This window comes from Dipodomys merriami, unplaced genomic scaffold, assembly GCF_024711535.1.
Source record: "Dipodomys merriami isolate MVZ:Mamm:240054 unplaced genomic scaffold, mDipMer1.0.p SCAF_34, whole genome shotgun sequence".
In the NCBI taxonomy this organism is placed as follows: Eukaryota; Metazoa; Chordata; class Mammalia; order Rodentia; family Heteromyidae; genus Dipodomys; species Dipodomys merriami.
The window spans coordinates 14,386,785-14,404,904 of record NW_027204937.1 but is presented as its reverse complement, the minus strand read 5'-3'; the positions used below and the strand labels follow the sequence as shown (position 1 = coordinate 14,404,904).

The 18,120-nt window shown below is 41.9% G+C and overlaps 1 protein-coding gene across 6 annotated transcripts in view; it reads left to right on the top strand.

The window, feature by feature from the left end:
* The window catches only part of LOC138803431 (CMP-N-acetylneuraminate-beta-1,4-galactoside alpha-2,3-sialyltransferase), a 179,641-nt gene that overhangs the window by 10,952 nt on the left and 150,569 nt on the right, over positions 1–18,120 (top strand). For 5 of the 6 annotated variants that reach the window (XM_069987433.1, XM_069987432.1, XM_069987428.1 and 2 more), the window contains exon 2: positions 9,330–9,474. In XM_069987433.1, the coding sequence (XP_069843534.1) occupies positions 9,333–9,474 (142 nt within the window). In that variant the 5' untranslated portion in view covers positions 9,330–9,332. Of the gene's footprint in view, positions 1–7,961; positions 7,983–9,329; positions 9,475–18,120 lie in introns of those variants that run through there. The other variant, XM_069987429.1, reaches the window with a different exon arrangement.

Below are 18,120 nucleotides of genomic sequence, written 5' to 3'. Positions count from 1 at the left end.
AAAATAGTGGGGCTAGGAAGGTGGCTCAGTGGTAGAGCGCTTGCCTTGCGTGCCTGAGGCCCTGGGTTCGATTCCTCAGCACCACATAAGCAAAAAGAAAAAAGCTGGAAGTGGTGCTATGGTTCAAGTGGTAGAGCGCTAGCCTTGAGCTGAATTGCTGAGGGACAGTGCCCAGGCCCAGAGTTCAGGCCCCACAACCGGACCCCCCCAAAAAAAATATAGTAAAAAAGAAAAAAGAAACCACAGGGGCTGGGAAGGTGGTTCAGTGATAGAATGCTTGCCTTGCTGCATGCATGAGGCCCTCAGTTCGATTCCTCAGTACCACATAAACAGAAAAAGCCGCAAGTGGGGCTGAGGCTCAAGTGGTAGAGTACTAGTCTACAGCTGAAGAGCTGAGGGACAGTGCCCAGAGTTCAGGCCCCATGACTGACATAAAGAAAGAAAGAAGAAAGGAAGGAAGGAAGGAAGGAAGGAAGGAAGGAGTACTAGAATTTGAACTCAGGACTGACTGTTTGATAGACAAATACTCTTAGCACTTGAGTCACTACTAGTCCAATTTGTGTGTGAGTGTGTGAGAGAGAGAGAGAAAGAGAGAGAGAGAAAGTACATGTGCCTCTGCAGGGCTTGAACTCATGGCCTCAGCTCTTCAGCTCAAGGTAAGTGCTCTATCGTTTGACCTTCGCTTTTTCACTCAGTCCTGGCACTCTACCACCTGAGTCACAATACTATTTCTGGTTTTTTGGTTATTAATTGGAGATAAGAATGTTATGGACTGCCGGGCGCTGGTGGCTCACGCCTGTAATCCTAGCTACTCAGAAGGCTGAGATCTGAAGATCGTAGTTCAAAGCCAGCCCGGGCAGGAGAGACCGTGAGACTCCTATCTCCAATAAACCACCAGAAAACCGGAAGTGGCGCTGTAGCTCAAGTGGTAGAGCGCTCGCCTTGAGCTGAAGAGCTGAGGGACAGTGCCCAGACCCAGAGTTCAAGCCCCACGACCGACCAAAAAAAAAAAAAAAAAGAATGTCATGGACTTTCCTGCCCAGATCTCAGCCTCCTGAGTAGCTAGTGATGCAGGAGGGATTCACCAGTACCCACCCCTCAGTCCTTTTTGTGTTATTTCCAGATTAGGTCGGCATTCTCCAGCATCCCTGTATCTATGACCTCTATTATAGCTGGGACAATATAGGCAGCAGCCACTAGGTGTAGCTTACTGATTTAGGTGAGGTTTCCATAGGTTTTTGCTTGGACTGGTCTTGAACTTCCAAGTAGCTTGGCTGAGACAGTTTAACCCATCATTAATTTTTTTTTCTGGTACAGAGGCTTGAACTCAGGGCCTCAGGCTTGCTGGGCTTTATTGCTCACAGCTGGTGTTCTCCCACTTGAGCCATGCCTCCAAGCCATGCTGGTTAATTGGAGATGAAGACTTCTTCTATTTGGGCTGACTTTGAATCTCTATCTTCCAGGTCTCCTAGATTCTCCAGGTCTTGACATCTTTAATAGCTAAGATTACAGTTATGAGGCCCTGGCACTTGGCCATTAAATCTTTTCTTTTCTTTTCTTTTCTTTTCTTTTGGTTGGTTGTGGGGCTTGAACTCTGGGCCTGGGCACTGTCCCTTAGCTCTTCAGCTCAAGGTAAGCACTCTACCACTCGAGTCACTGTGCCACTTCTGGTTTTCCGGTGATTAATTGGAGATGAATCTCACAGACTTTCCTGCCCAGGCTGGCTTTGAACCTGATTCTCAGATCTCAACCTCCTGTGTAGCTAAGATTACAGGCATGAGCCACCAGTGCCTGGCCCATTAAATCTTAATATGTTATTTTGCTTCAATACAAAAAAATATATAGCATGTTTTCTATTAAGGCCTTCTGTGTGTTTTTCTCTAGTCTCCTTTCTCCTTCACTAGAAAAAACCTTAGCTTTCATTTAAAATTCTTTTTATTTTTCACATATATTTGTGTGCTTTTGCTATGGGTTATATGTCCATATGTAATACAAAGCAGAGATGACCAAAATGGCCTGCAAATTTTGTTGGGCACAGCCATGTTCATTCATTTTTCTATTGCTAGTTGCTGCTTTTGAGCTATAATTATTATTATTATTTTGGTTTTCTATATATATTGCCATATCCCCTTGTTTTCAATGGCAGCCCCTACCCCTTTATCTCAATTGGCCCAGGCAGAAGGCGGCCATCTTTTTAAACACTACAGTGTCATTTTTTTTCAAGTCCATTGCATTCACAATTTTTATTTTATTTTATTTAAAAAAATTTATTTTTTATGTTTTTTTATTTTTGGGTCCGGTAGTGGGGCCTGAACTCTGGGCCTGGGCGCTGTCCCTCAGCTCTTCAGCTCAAAGCTAGCGCTCTACCACTTGAGCCACAGCGCCACCTCCGGCTTTTTTCTTTTTGCTTATGTGGTGCTGAGGAATCGAACCCAGGGCATCATGCATGCATTCACAATTTTTAATCTTCACAAAGAAGTCACCTAATGTCATTCCCAGGTATTACTACTCTGAGGTATATACCTAAGAGAAGTTAAAAGATTATGTCTTTGTGTAAAGTGTACACAAATCATTACTCAGTTAAAAAATGGGAACTGCCAGGTGCTGGTGGCTCACGTCTGTAATCCTAGCTACTTATTAGGCTGAGATCTGAGGATCGGAGTTCAAAATCTGTCTGGGTGGATAAGCCCAGGAGACTCTTAACTCCAATTAACCACCAGAAAACAGGAAGTGGCACTGTGGCTGAAGTGGTAGAGTGCTAGCCTTGAGCTAAAGAGCTGAGGGGCAGTGTCCAGGCCCAGAGTTCCAGCCCTACAACTGACAAAAAAGGTGGGGGTGGGGAGAGGAGACTTGAATTGCTCATCTCTTGAAGCCTGGATAAATAAAATATGGTAGTCCACATAATGGAATATTCTTTGTCAATAAAAAGCAATGAAGTACTGATACGTGCTACAGCATTCATAAAACTCAAAAACACTGCTAAATTAAGAAGCCAGACACAAATGACCTTATATAATGCACGATTCCATTTATATGAAAGATCCAGAGCCAGTACATCTACTGAAAAATGAAAGTAAATTGGAGTTGAGAGAACAGATTTGGCAGAATGGTATCAGCTAAGGGATGCATAGTATTTTTTTCTGGGTTCATCAAAGTGTTCTAAAATTGATTGTGGTAATGTTTGTACAACTTTGTAGATATCATAAAAATCAGTGAATTAATATACTTTAGTGGGTAAAGTGTATGGAATATGAAAGCTATTTCAAATAAGGTTTGTTTGTTTGTTTTTTGGTCAATTGTGGGGCTTGAACTGGGCTGGGCACTGTCCCTTAGCTCTTTAGCTCAAGGCAAGTGACCTACCACTTGAGCCACAGCACCACTTCTGGTTTTCTGGTGGTTAATTGGAGATAATAGTCTCATGGACTTTCCTGCTCCCACTGGCTTTGAACCCTGGTCCTCAGATCTCAGCCTCCTGAGTAGCTGAGATTACAGGTTTGAACCACCAGCACTGGCTAATTTTATTTCAGTGTTTTTATTGTTTTACTATATGTAATGATTAATCTTGATTGTCAACTTCAGAAATACCTAATAGATAAGTAAAGCTTACCTTTATTTTGTGACTGTGTGGTATTTCCACAGACAATTATTGACTTTGAAAACTCTGACCTAATCAATGGTTGAATTACTGAAGGATTTAAAATTTGGATAGATTATTGGGTGGTGGTGGAACTTTGGAAGGAGTCTGATTGGGGAGAGTAAGTCACAAGGGGTGTCTCCTTGGGGCTATATCTTGCCCTGATTCCTTTCTGTTACTGCTATTTTTCTGCTATCCAGCTGCCTGATGCTACCATATGCTCCTGCCCAGGTGATGTACTGCCCCTCTACTGGCCCAGAAACAGAGCCAGATCACCAAGGACTAAACCCTTTGAAATCCTCCCTTAAGTTGCTTTTCTTAGTATTGGTCATAGCAGTGTAATACTAAGTAATAATCTATTTTATCCTGGAGCTCTTCCTTAGTCTCTGCCTCTGGCTTTAGTTTTTACTAGTGATCTTTTTCTTTTTTCTTTTCCCTGTGATGCTGGTGATTAAATCCAGGGCCTTATGAATGTCAGGCAAGTGGTCTACTACTGAGCTATATTTCTAACCTTTGTTAATGATCTTTATCTGTTTTTAATAAAACGTTTTTCATCTCCTATGCTCTTCCTCCCTTTGCTCTCACCCTTCATTTTCTTTTCTCCTCTTTGTAGCAATATTTTTATGTAGATTTGTCTGTACTGATTCCTTTTTATTATTATTCTAATATTAGCCACCCTCTCTTAGTGGTGCTGAGAATTTGAACCCAGGATATCATGAATGTTAAGCACATATTCTATGACTGAATTGTACTTCTAGTCCCTATCATTATTTAGAGAGGTAACTGGCTAAAGCCAGATCATCTAAATTTGAATCCTGCCTCTTCTCATTTTTGGACAAGGTACTTTAAGTTCTTTATGCTTGAATTCCTTTATTATAAAGCAGGAATGATAGCTTCATTTGGATTGACAAAAAATTTAATGAATTAAATCACACAAAGTTCTTAGAACGGTGACTGGTCCATACTAAGTAGTAAATGAATGTTAGCAATAGTAATTTCATAATTACCTTATTCCTCACAGTGACTTATAATGAGAAAGTGCACAGTTATTCTGAGCAGAATAACTTAATAGATTTCATGTTAATTGCTTAAATCTGTTTGATCATGCATATCTAAGTTACAGGGGTACATTTTAGCAGAAACATTTTTAAAAAGTTGGTGAGCTTTTCAGTAGCTGGTTTAGAAGCTGGATAATAAGTGATATATAATTTCTAACTAGTCTCAAAAGTATTTACCAGAGATATGTTCTGGAAGTACTTTGTGGTTTTTTTAGGGGGTTTTGTTTTTTATCTGATTTTGTCATAAGTGAGATCATAGGTGGTACAGTTTGAAGATCATTTGAAGATCAATTTAATCAGATTAAAGATTGTGACCAGGTATAGTTAAGAAGCTAATCATGGGCTGGGAAGGTGGCTCAGTGGTAGAGTGCTTGCCTTGCATGCATGAGGCCCTGGGTTCGATTCCTCAGCACCACATAAGCAAAAAGAAAAAAGCCGGAAGTGGCGCTGTGGCTCAAGTTGTAGAGCGCCAGCCTTGAGCTGAAGAGCTGAGGGACAGTGCCCAGGCCCAGAGTTCAGTCTCCAGGACCCCCCCCCCCCAAAAAAAAAGAAGCTAATCATATTGTAGGGTGTTTTAGAATTGGCAAGAGTTTGGTACAGTTTATTTCAGTAAATTCAAAGTTTTAAACATGTTTCTTTCTTTCTTTCTTTTTCTTTTTTTTTTTTGGTCAGTCATGGGGCTTGAACTCTGGGCCTGGGCGCTGTCCCTCAGCTCTTCAGCTCAAGGCTAGTGTTCTACCACTTGAGCCACAGCACCACTTACTGCCTTTTTCTGTTTATGTGGTACTGTAGAATTGAACCTAGGGCTTCATGCATGCTAGGCAAGCATTCTACCAGTAGGCCATCTTCCCAGCCCCTACGTTTCTTTTTATGACTAATTAAGGTAATCCAGCTTTCTGTGTCATATGTGTTTTTTTTTTCCAGGAAATTCGAAGTTTTATACATGTTTCTTTTTCTTTTTTTCTTTCTTTCTTCCTTTTTTTTTTTTTTTTGCCAGTCCTGGGAATTGAACTCGAGGGCATGGGCACTGTCCCTGAGTGTCTCTGTGCTCAAGGTTAGCACTCTACCACTTGAGCCACAGCGCCACCTCTGGCCTTTTCAGTTTATGTGGTACTGAGGAATTGAACATAGGGCTTCATGCATTCTAGGCAAGCACTCTACTACTAAGTCACATTCCCAGCCCCCCCGCCCCCGCCCCCTCTCTCTTTCTTTTTTGCTAGCCCTGGGGCTTAAACTCAGGGCCTGGGCACTGTCCCTGAGCTTCTTTAGCTCAAGGCAGGCACTCAACCACTTGAGCCACAGTGCCACTTCCTGCATTTTCTGTTTTTGTGGTACTGAGGAATCGAACTCAGGGCTTCATGCAGGCTAGGCAAGCCCTCTTATCACTAAGCTACATTCCCAGTCACATGTGTTTCTTTTGAAATGTGATATAACTGACCATCAATATTAGTGAACAGATACTTTTTGAGTCCCTACCACAGGTCTAAAGGTGAATGAAGCACATATATTCCCTGCCTGGGTGAGCTAGGATGTAAATAGTAAATATTAAATTGTAAATTCTTTTTTTTTTGGTTGGTCATGGGGCTTGAATCTGGGCCTGGGCGCTGTCCCTCAGCTCTTCAGCTCAAGGCTAGTGCCCTACCACTTGAGCCACAGCACCACTTCTGGCTTTCTGGTGATATATTGGAGATAAGAGTCTCACTGACTTTCCTGCCCGGGTTGGCTTTGAACCACGATCTCAGATCTCAGCCTTCTGAATAGCTAGGATTGCAGGCATGAGCCACAAGCACCTGGCTTAAATTGTAAATTCTTTTTTTTTTTTTTTTGTCGGCCGTGGGGCTTAAACTCTGGGCCTGGGCACTGTCCCTCAGCTCTTCAGCTCAAAGCGAGCGCTCTACCACTTGAGCTACAGCGCCACATCCGGTTTTCTGGTGGTTTATTGGAGATAGGAGTCTCACGGTCTCTCCTGCCTGGGCTGGCTTTGAACCTCGATCCTCAGATCTCAGCCTCCTGAGTAGCTAGGATTACAGGCGTGAGCCACCAGCGCCCGGCTTAAATTGTAAATTCTTAAAAAATTGTAAGTATGTCATGAAATGCCATGGGGCATATAGGGGCTAGGAATATCTGGCAGGGAGTCTTAGCCTGAAGTATGGAGACAGATTACACTTATCTGTGGAATGAATTAGGCTTTAAGCATAGACTTAAGAACAAGTAAGAATTGGCTAGAGGAAGTAGTGGGGTTAACAAGACTTTGGTCAGGACTAGATGTGGTGGTATATACTTGTAATTTAAGTTATTAGGAAGCTCAGGCAGGAGAGCTTACCAGATAGTAAATAAAACATGATGTATATTTTTGTCACATTTTTCTTTGTTGTTTAGTTTAAGATGCCCTACTCTCTTCATAGAATTGTTTTCTTAATGGAAAAGATTGAAATTAGGAAGGTGGTTGGTACAGCCTTGCTTCTGTAGTTGATGTCAGTAACTGTTGACTCACTGTTGGATATGCCAGAGCCCTGAGTTGTAGTCAGTGCCTGGCTGTGACAAATCAGAAATCACATTTGCATTTAAGACAGAAATTGTTGTGAAATGCTTCAATTCCCTTCTTAAAGGGAAAAAAAAGCTTTCCAGAATCACTTGCAGGCTATTTATACCTATATTTTAATTGTTTCCAGGGGAGTTTGTTTGGACAAGCTATACAGTCATGATACTTCTGACTTTTGTTTGTCTAAAAACTTATTAAAAATAAGTACATGGATAAATAAGTGCTGAAAACATCAGTTCCAAATCTACTTAATTCTAAAGTTACTTTTGTATTTGTTCTTGCTGGTATAAGGTTACACATACACATACCTTTCCTCTAGATACTTTTTTTTTTTTTTTTTGGCGATCGTGGGGCCTGAACTCTGGGCCTGGGCACTGTCCCTGAGCAATTCAGCTCAAAGCTAGTGATCTACCATTTAAGTCACAGCGCCACTTCCGGTTTTTGAGTGGTTAATTGGAGATAAGAGTCTCATGGGGACTTTCCTGTCTGGGCTGGCTTTGAACTTCAGTCCTCAGATCTCAGCCTCCTGAGTAGCTAGGACTACAGGCATGAGCCACCGGCACCTGGTGTGCCTTATTCTGTCTGATTGGTACATCATATTCTGTACTTATTCTCCTGCCCTTGAGGAATTATTCACCTGTTTGCTCAGTATGCTAATAGCTGACTTCTGTATTGAATTACCTGAGCTCCCTTGATCTCTGGCTTCCATTTGGGATCAGCTGACCAGACATCAACAGGAGATGAGAAGGCAAGTTTTGCGAGAGGTCAGACTATATTACCTATTGCCAGGGTTTTAGTAGAGGCCATGGTGCAGATGACCAGCTTCTCTTCAGCCAGCTGTTGTCAGACTCCAGTGATGCCCTTCTGGCCTCAGCTTCTGCCTTTGCTAGTCTCTGTCTGTGTTATCATTCCTTGTCAGTTCTTTTTAGCTCTACTAACAATTTTAGAAATCCTGCTGTTAAGCCTCCTTCAGTTTAGTTCTTTGTATGTACCATCTGTTTGCTGCCAAGACCCCAGCTGATGCCATTGTTATTAGGCATTTTAACTGTTTGTAGTATTTTGCTTTTATAACCAGAGTTGCTATGAACAATCCTGTTTGTCATTTTCTCCGTTTGTTGCACTGTTACTTAAGGGAAAAGTGATATTGGCAGGAGTACTGGTCAAGGTGGAAGAATATTTTAAATTTCAGTAAGTATTTCTAAATTGCTCTCCAAAGAATTTGCTGGTTGGCATTTTTACCATGTTTGTTTTGTTTAACATAAAGTCTATTCTGGAGAATATTACATGTACTGATGAGAAGAATGTAAAGTCTGCAGCTAATGAGTTAAATGATCTGTAGCATCTGTTAAGTCCCTTTGGTTTCTTTGATATTTCTTTGTTGACTGATCTTTGTTGATCTTTTTGGTCTAGATGATCTATCTATTCAATGATGAAAAGTGGAGTATTGAAGTCCCCAACTATTACTATATTGGAGTATATCTCTTTTGTAGCTAATAATGTGTCATATATATTTGGATAACAACTGTATTGGACATGTATGTTTATAATGATTATTTCCTGTGTTTGTTATTATTCTTTCCTGAAAAGCAAATAAGTTTACCTGGAGAAAAGCTAAAGCCAGATGTTACACAAGGGTAGCCACTGATTTCTCACTTGGTTGCTATGCCATGGTGAAGCTGTTCCTTGAGATTGAGATGAGCAGGCTGGAGATGCTATATCATAAGCTTAGTGATTGCTCTTCGTTTGAAACTTCTCTCTAAAGATACTTCTTTTTTTTTTTTTTTTTTGTTGGTCATGGGGCTTGAACTCTGGGGTTGAGCGCTATCCCTCAGCTCTTCAGCTCAAGGCGAACGCTCTACTGCTTGAGCTACAACGCCACTTCCGGTTTTCTAGTGGTTTATTGGAGATAAGAGTCTCATAGACTTTCCTGCCTGGGCTGGCTTTGAACCGTGATCCTCAGATCTCAGCCTCCTGAATAACTAGGATTACAGGCATAAGCCACCTGTACCCGGCTGATACTTCTTCTTAAAGTAGAGTATATCAATAAGATGATTATGTTCTCTTTTAAGACTGATTTTTATTTTTATTTTTTTAGGTCATGTCGGAAATTGTAAATCATGTGAAGATGGGACTCTTGGTATTTGTGCGCAATCTGCTGCTAGCCCTTTGCCTCTTTTTAGTACTGGGATTTTTGTATTACTCTGCATGGAAGCTACACTTACTCCAATGGGAGGACTCTAGTAAGTATGGTTACTCTAGCCCATCCTAGAAAAGGCCTGCTGGAGCATGGCTTACCTGTGCTGCAATGCTTTCCAGGACATTTCTGAGACTTAAGCTTAGAAATTAACTACTATTTTAGTTGCTATAGATTGAGAAATCTGATGTTTTTTGTTGTTGTTTTTTTTTTTAACTGCAGGCCATGGTAAATCTCTCAGTTCCTTTTATGAACCCAGTGAGTGTGTGTTATTCTTCCACTAAAAATGATACTTAGCTGGGCATTGGTGGCTCAAGTAATCTTAGCTACTCAGGAGGCTGAGATCTGAGGATCATGGTTCAAAGCCAGCCTGGGCAGGAAAGTCCATGAGACTCTTATCTCCAGTAACCACCAGAAAACCGGAAGTGGCACTGTGGCTCAAGTGGTAGAGTGCTCACCTTGAGCTGAAGAGCCTTAGGGACAGCTCAGAGTTCAAGCTCCATGACTGAACAAAAACAAAAACAAAACAAAAAAACCAAAACAAAACTTGTACTTCTTGTTCTTGAAGGCTTTTGCCCTTTTTTAATTATTGTAGGACATTACCACTCTTATTCCCCATTTATTGCCTTAGGGTTTGGTATTGAAGTTTTTTTTTTTCCTGCCATCAGCACATTTATCCTTACTTTTTCCTTGAATTTCCAATTTGATATTGTTTTTATCTTATTTTCTCAAAAGAAGCCTTGTCTTTGGTATTGAACTTGATCGCAGCTGGACTATTAGCTTTATTTCTCTACCTACTAATTTCTAATTCTACTCTTCCATTTGAGCCTTTGGTTTCATGTGCTACTATGTTTCCCATATAACCTAAGCCCTTTGGCTTGGCTTGAATTCATTCAGTGTCCTTTGTGACATAGACTTGCAGTTGGACTGACATTGATTGGCATGTACCTTAATGCAATTTATTCTTGGCTATAATTTGAAGTTTTACACAGAAAAACATAACATAGTTTCTCTCTTGGATATTTTGTTTAATTTGAGCTTGGTGTAGGAAATGTTGTGTGACCTATTATGAGTCCCAGTGACTTGTTTACTTTTATAAATGACTGTTGGATACCAGTGTCTATAACTCACTAGAGACTAGAATTAGTCTACTAGTATAAGGTTAGTTACAAGGTTAAAATGAGTTGGAAGAGGCACTGGCAACTGGCTTGCTGTTATACTGAGGCCCTAACATGGGAACTGTGCCTGGGCAGTAGTTCAGGTATTTCTCACATGGTCTAAGTAAGGAGAAGTAGTTTTGATCCAAATTTTAAAGTACAATGCTATATTTTTAATTTATTGTTTTATATAGAATGTTGAAGTGCTTCTTAAATGCCTAGCTTATAAATATCACTAACTACTTCATGTTCCAAGAGTATATTCAAATTTCTCTGCATTGACTTACTTTTAAAATCAAGGAAAGTCTGGTGCATGTGGCTCACACCTGTAACCCTCAGGAGGCTGAGATCTGAGGATCGCGGTTCAAAGCCAGCCCAGGCAAGAAAGTCCCGGAGACTATTATCTCCAATAAACCACTAGAAACCCAGAAGTGGTGCTGTGGCTGAAGTGGTAGAGTGCTCGCCTTGAGCTGAAGAGCGCAGGGACAGCGCCCAAGCCCAGAGTTCAAGCCCCATGACCCACCAAAACAATTAAAAAATAAATAAATAAAATCAAGGAGACTACCAAGATAAGGAGTATTTATGTTAGTACAGAATCCTGTAGTTAGAGGCATTCTTTATATTCAGGATAGTGGATCCATCTGTATCTACAACATTCATAGAAAATGTATGCACAGAGTACAGTTCTCCTTTTGTTTCAATAAGCCCCACGGTGTGTTAGACTGGACAATTCACAATTTTGTCAGTACTAAGACTTAAACTCAGGGCCTTGTGCTTGTTTGGCTTTGCTTGTTCATTGGTGGTGCTTTACCACTTAAGCTACATCTCCAGCCCAGCCTTTTACTGGTTATTTTGGAGATGGAGTCTCTTGTACTTTTCTGTCTGAGCTGACATTAACCCATGACCCTCCACCTCTCAGTTCCCCAAGTAACTGGATTACAGGTGTGAGCCATTAGTAGCCTCTCAGCTCTTTTCTTTTTCTCTTTTTTTCTTTTTTGCTGGTTAATTAGAAATATAGGATACTTGGGGACTTTCTTGCTGCACAGGAACCACAGTCCTACAGATCTTGGCCTCCTGAATAACTAGGACAACAGGCATGAATTACTGGTGCCTGGCTTTAACTTAGTTCTCAATACAATTCTGTGAAGTGCAATTATTTTTATTTTTCAGTTGAGCAAACTTGGTTTAACTAATGTAGAGGTTACACAATTAATTATGGAAACTAGAATTAAACTCTGACTTTCTGTCTTAAAAACTTGTGTTATGTTCACAATAGCCAAGTTGTGTAAATAGCCCAGATTCCCTTCAGTAGATGAGTGAGTAGATCAGTAAAGTGTGGTACATATACACAATGCAAACTCATCCATTTGAAAGAATAAAATAATGTCATTTGCAGAGAAATGAATAGATTTAGAACAAATCATATTGAGTGAGGTAAGCCAAGCTCAGAGAGAGTGTACATGTTTTATCTCATATGTTGAAGCTAGAGCTAAAATATAACTGGACATAATAACCTATGCAGGACTCTAGGCATTCATGTATAGTCAGACTGATGAAGATACCCTTAAGGGGAAGAACTTCACTGAACATTTAAAATACTGTTTATTGAAATGAATTTCAGGCAATAGAAGCTTTTTTTTTTTTTTTGCGGGGGGGTTGTTTGTTTTTTGCTTTTTTTTTTTTTTGTCGGTTGTGGGGCTTAAACTCTGGACCTCAGCGCTGTCCCTCAGCTCTTCGGCTCAAGGTGAGCGCTCTACAGCTTGAGCTACAGAGCCACTTATGGTTTTCTGGTGGTTTATTGGAGACAAGAGTCTCACGGACTTTCCTACCCGGGCTGGCTTTGAACTGTGATCCTCAGATCTCAGCCTCCTGAGTAGCTTGGATTACAGGCGTGAGCCACCAGCGCCTGACTTGCTCTGATTTTTTGTTTTTCTTTTTTTTCTTTGAGGGCACAGAAAGGGAGGGAGGAAGGGTAAACAGATACAATCATGGTATTCACTATATGCTATGTAGAAAATGAACCATGTAACTTGTGGGAAGGGACAGGAGGAAGAAACTGAGGGAAAATGAGGGAAGGCAATGACATTGTTTTTTGTTTGTTTGTTTGTTTGTTTTTTGTTTTTTTTGGGGTCTGGTTGTGGGGCCTGAACTCTGGGCCTGGGCACTGTCCCTCAGCTCTTCAGCTCAAGGCTAGCGCTCTACCACTTGAGCCACAGAGCCACTTCTGGCTTTTTTCTTTTTGCTTATGTGGTGCTGAGGAATCGAACCCAGGGCCTCATGCATGCAAGGCAAGCGCTCTACCACTGAGCCACCTTCCCAGCCCCTGGTTTTTTTTTTGTTTTGTTTTGTTTTTGGGGTCTGGTCGTGGGGCCTGAACTCTGGGCCTGGGCACTGTCCCTCAGCTCTTCACCTCAAGGCTAGCACTCTACCACTTGGGCCACAGCGCCGCTTCCGGCTTTTTCTCTTTTTGCTTATGTGGTGCTGGGGAATCGAACCCAGGGCCTCAGGCATGCAAGGCAAGCGCTCTACCTCTGAGCCACCTTCCCAGGCCGGCCATGACATTGTTTAAAAATGAAATGTACTCGCCGGGCGCTGGTGGCTCACGCCTGTAATCCTAGCTACTCAGGAGGCTGAGATCTGAAGATCGCAGTTCAAAGCCAGCCCGGGCAGGAGAGACCGTGAGACTCCTATCTCAAATAAACCATCAGAAAACCGGAAGTGGCACTGTAGCTCAAGTGGTAGAGCGCTTGCCTTGAGCTGAAGAGCTGAGGGACATCGCCCAGGCCCAGAGTTCAAGCCCCACGACCGACAAAAAAAAAAAAAAAAAAAAAAAAGAAATGTACTCATTACCTGACTTGATAACCCCTCTGTATAACAGCTTAATAATAGTAATATTATATTTAAAATAAAAAATGTTCTACCTCAAAAGGCAGAGATCTACGAATCAAGAGTAAAAGCCAGTACAGGAACACAAATCTAGGAAACTCATCTCTCATTAACCAGCAAAAAAGCCAGAAGTAGAGGTGTGATTCAAGTAGTAGAGTGCCAGCCTTGAACATACAGCTGAATGAGAGTTTCAGAAGCCCAGAGTTTAAGCCCCAGTACTAAGCTAGTGCGCACACACACACACACACACACATACACTCTCTCTCTCTCTCTCTCTCTCTCCCCCCCCTCTCTCCCCCCTCCCCCCCCCAAATCCATTGTTTTACTTCTTTGTTGTCATATTGAGAAATATAATAAATACCGAAGGGAGTATTTAATTCTTTATTTTTCCTGGTAGAGTGAGGAAAGGAGCTCAGAGTAGTAAGAGTATTGAGAGAAGGGTAGAGAAAGAAAAAGGAAAGGAAGAGGAACAGAAAGTGAAGAAGAAAGACTTTCAAATGCTTAATCTGAGAGGCTAAAGCCTTGAAAGTATAAAGTTAGGGGCTGGGAAGGTGGCTCAGTGGTAGAGCGCTTGCCTTGCATGCCTGAGGCCCTGGGTTCGATTCCTCAGCACCACATAAGCAAAAAGAAAAAAGCGGGAAGTGGCGCTGTGGCTCAAGTGGTAGAGCGCTAGCCTTGAGCTGAAGAGCTGAGGGACAGTGCCCAGGCCCAGAGTTCAGGCCCCACGACCGGACCCCCCCCCCAAAAAAAAAAAAAGTATAAAGTTAGTCTAATTATCAACCTGCTTGTGTGTGTGTGTGCATGTGCGTTCATGCACATGCTAGTCCTTTCTGCTTGGAACTCCGGGACTGGATGCTGCCCTTGACCTTTCTTTGTTCAAGGCTAGTATTCCACAACCTGAGACACAGCTCTAGTTCTAGCTTCTTAGTGGTTATTTAGAAATAAGAGTCTGCCAAGCACTGGTGGCTCATTCCTATAATCCCAGCTACTTTGGAGGCTGAGATCTGAGGATTGTGATTTGAAGCCTGCCACCACAGGAAAGTCTGAGACTCTTATCGCCAGTTAACCACCAAGAAACGGAAGTGACATTGTGGTTCAGAGTGGTAGCGCACTAGCCTTGAGCAAAAGAACTCGGGGACAGCACCAGACTCTGAGTCCAAGGCTCAAGACTAACGAAAATAACAAAAAACAAAAATGGTTAGAGGCATGGCTCAAGTAGTAGAACTCTTGCCTAGCAAGCAAAAGGCCCTGAGGTTAACCTCAGTATTATCAAAATACTATTAAAAAAAAAAATTAGAGGGTGGGAGGGGGGGAGATGGGAAGGGATGATAAGGGGAAACAAAGGAGGCAACAATGCTTGATTAAAAAAATGTACTCATTACCTTGCCCATGTAATTGTAACCCCTCTGTATGGTATTTTCACAATAGAAAAAAAAAAACCTAAAAAAAATTAGAATGCTTAGAAAAATATCTATGTATCTTACCTTTACACTGAAATGTAAACAACTGCTCAGTAGTTGCTGGTGGCTCATGTCTGTAATCTAGCTGCCAGGAGGCTGAAATCTGAAATTCTCAATCTCAAGCCAGCCAGGCATGAAAGTCCAAGAGATTCCTACCTTCAATTAACTTCCAGAAAGCTGGAAGTTGATCAGTGGCTCAAGCGGTGGGGTGCTAGCTTTGAGCAAAAAAAAAAAAAAAAAAAAAAAAAAAAACAACTCAGAGTTTCTTAATGTAGCAGAATTGTTATTTTCTTTCTTTTTCTTTTTCTTTTCTTTTTTTTTTTTTGTCAGTCCTGGGCTTGAACTCTGGGCCTGGGCTCTGTCCCTCAGCTCTTCAGCTCAAGGCTAGTGCTCTACCACAGGAGCCACAGCACCACTTCCAGCTTTTTCTGCTTATGTGGTACTGAGGAATCAAACCCAGGGCCTCATGCATGCAAGGCAAGTGCTCTATCACTGAGCCACTTTCCCAGCCCAGAATTGTTATTTTCTACTGAAAGTCAGCTCTGGACACAAGGGTTTATGGAAGGAAAGGAAAGGAAGGGAAAGAAGGAAGGAAAGGAAAGGAAAGGAAGGGAAAAGGAAAGGGTGAGAGAAGGAAGGAAGGAGAAAAGAAAAGGAAACAGAGAGGGAGGGAAGGAGGGAGGGAAAGAAGGAAGGAAAGGAAAGGAAGAAAGGAAGTAGAGCTCTTGCCTACCAAGCACAACTTGCAAGCAAAAGAGAGGGGAGAGGAGAGAAGGGAGAAAAGGGATAAATAACTGCTACAAAAATTTATGTGCTTCGAGTTCTGGCTAGTCTCAAACCACTGGGTTCAGATGATCTCACCTCAGTCTCCGCAGTAATGGGCACTACAGGCATGTGACAACATGTATAGTTCAATATACATATACACATATATATGTATATGTATTTGACACACACACATATGTATATGGTTGTTGTCCCTGAGCACTTCAGCTCAAGGGGAGTACTGTACCACTTGAGCCACAGCACCACTTCTGGTTTTCTGGTGGTTAATTGGAGATAATAGTCTCACGGACTTTCCTGCCCGAGCTGACTTTGAACTGTAATCCTCAGATCTCAGCCTTTTGAGTAGCTAGGATTACTGGCATGAGCCACTGGCGGCTGATCAAATATTTTTTTTGTTGGTCATGGGGCTTGAACTCTGGGCCTGGGTCCTGTCCCTCAGCTCTTCAGCTTAAAGCTACTAGCACTCTACTACTTGAGCCACAGTGCCACTTCCAGTTTTCTGAGTGCTTTATTGGAGATTAAAGTCTCATGGACTTTCCTGCCCAGGCTGGCTTTGAACTTCAGTCCTCAGATTTCAGCCTCCTAGGATTACGGTGTGAGCCACTGGCACCCAGCTCGTGTGTGTGTGTGTGTGTGTGTGTGTGTGTGTGTGTGTGTGTGTGTGTGTGTGTGTGTGTGTGTGTGTACACATACATACATATATATGTGTGTATATATATGTATATATATGTGTATGTATGTGTGTATATATATATATATATATATATATATATATATATATATATATATATATATAAAATATAAACTTTTTTGGTTGGTGATGGGGCATGAACTCTAGGCCTGGGTGCTGTCCCTCAGCTCTTCAGCTTAAGGCTAGTGCTCTACCACGTGAGCCACAACACCACTTCCAGCCTTTTCTATTTATGCAGTGCTGAGGAATTGAACCCAGGGCCTCATGCATGCAAGGCAAGCACTCTACCTCTGAGTCATCTTCCGAGCCCCCCAAAAAAATATATATTTTTTTTTCTTTTCTTTTTTTTTTTTTTTTGCCAGTTGTGGGGCCTGAACTCTGGGCCTGGGCACTGTCCCTCAGCTCTTCAGCTCAAGGCTAGTGCTCTACCACTTGAGCCACAGTGCCACTTCCAGCTTTTTCTGCTCTGTGGTGCTAAGGAATCGAACCCAGGGCCTCATGCATGCAAGGCAAGCACTTTACCACTGAGCCACCTTCCCAGCCCCAATATATATATTTTTAATTGTAAAGATACTGTACAGAGGGGTTGCAGTTACATGAGTAAGGTAATGAGTACATTGTTACCCCCTCCTTTGTATGGCCTCTACTACCCCTTCCCTCCCACCTCCCCAGTACCTCCCTCCCCAGGAATTCTAAACTTTTAAAGAAGGTAGCAACATAGTTAAGAAATTGGCAAACCTGGGTCCTAGCCGTTTATGCCTATAATCCTAGCTTCTCAGGAGGTTGAGATCTGAGAAACTCAATTCAAAGATAGTCCAGGTAGACAAATCCATGATACTCTTAACTTTAAATAACCAGTAAGAAGCTGGAAGACAGGCATAGCTCAGATGGTAGAACACTAGCTGTGAGTAAAAAAGCTAAGTGAGCATGTGAGGCCCTGAGTTTAAGCCCCAGTACTTGCACAAATAAAAAAACTGGAAAAAGAACAGATTTTTGACACACTACAAAAAGTACACGTGGCCAATAATAAACCTTGTTATGGTTTGAATGTTTTTCTCGAAATTGTTATGTTGGGAATTGAATTCTTAGTGCAATAGCTTTAGGAGATTAGGCAGGCCTTTTGGGATATAGAGTCCTTATGAATGGATTCATGCCATTATAAAAGGACTTGGTAAAGAGGGTTTTCTTTCTTTTTCTCTTTACCTTCTGCTCTGTGAGCACACATACATTATTACTGATGTTCCTGTGGATGCGGATCCAAGGTGTATCCTGGAAGCAAAGACTGGGCTGCTACCAGGCACAAATCAGCTGGTACCTTGACTTCCTAGCTTCCAGACGTGTGATTAGAAAATAGTGATTTTTTTTGTTTTGTTTTGTCTGTCATGGGGCTTGAACTCTGGTCCTGGACTCTGTCCCTCAGCTCTTCAGCTCAAAGTGTTCTACCACTTGAGCCACAGTGCCACTTCCAGTTTTCTGGTGGTTAAATGGAGATAAGTGTTTCACAGACTTTCTTGCTTGGGATGGCTTTGAACTGCAGTCCTCAGATCTTAGCCTCCTAAGTAGCTAGGATTATAGGCATGAGCCACTGGTGACTGGCTTGATCTGTTCTTTATAAATTGCTCAGTCTTGGGTATTTTCTTACAGCAGCACAAAATACTCCCCAAATACACAAAATACTCCCCAAATGACAGTCATCATCATTAGGCATCCAG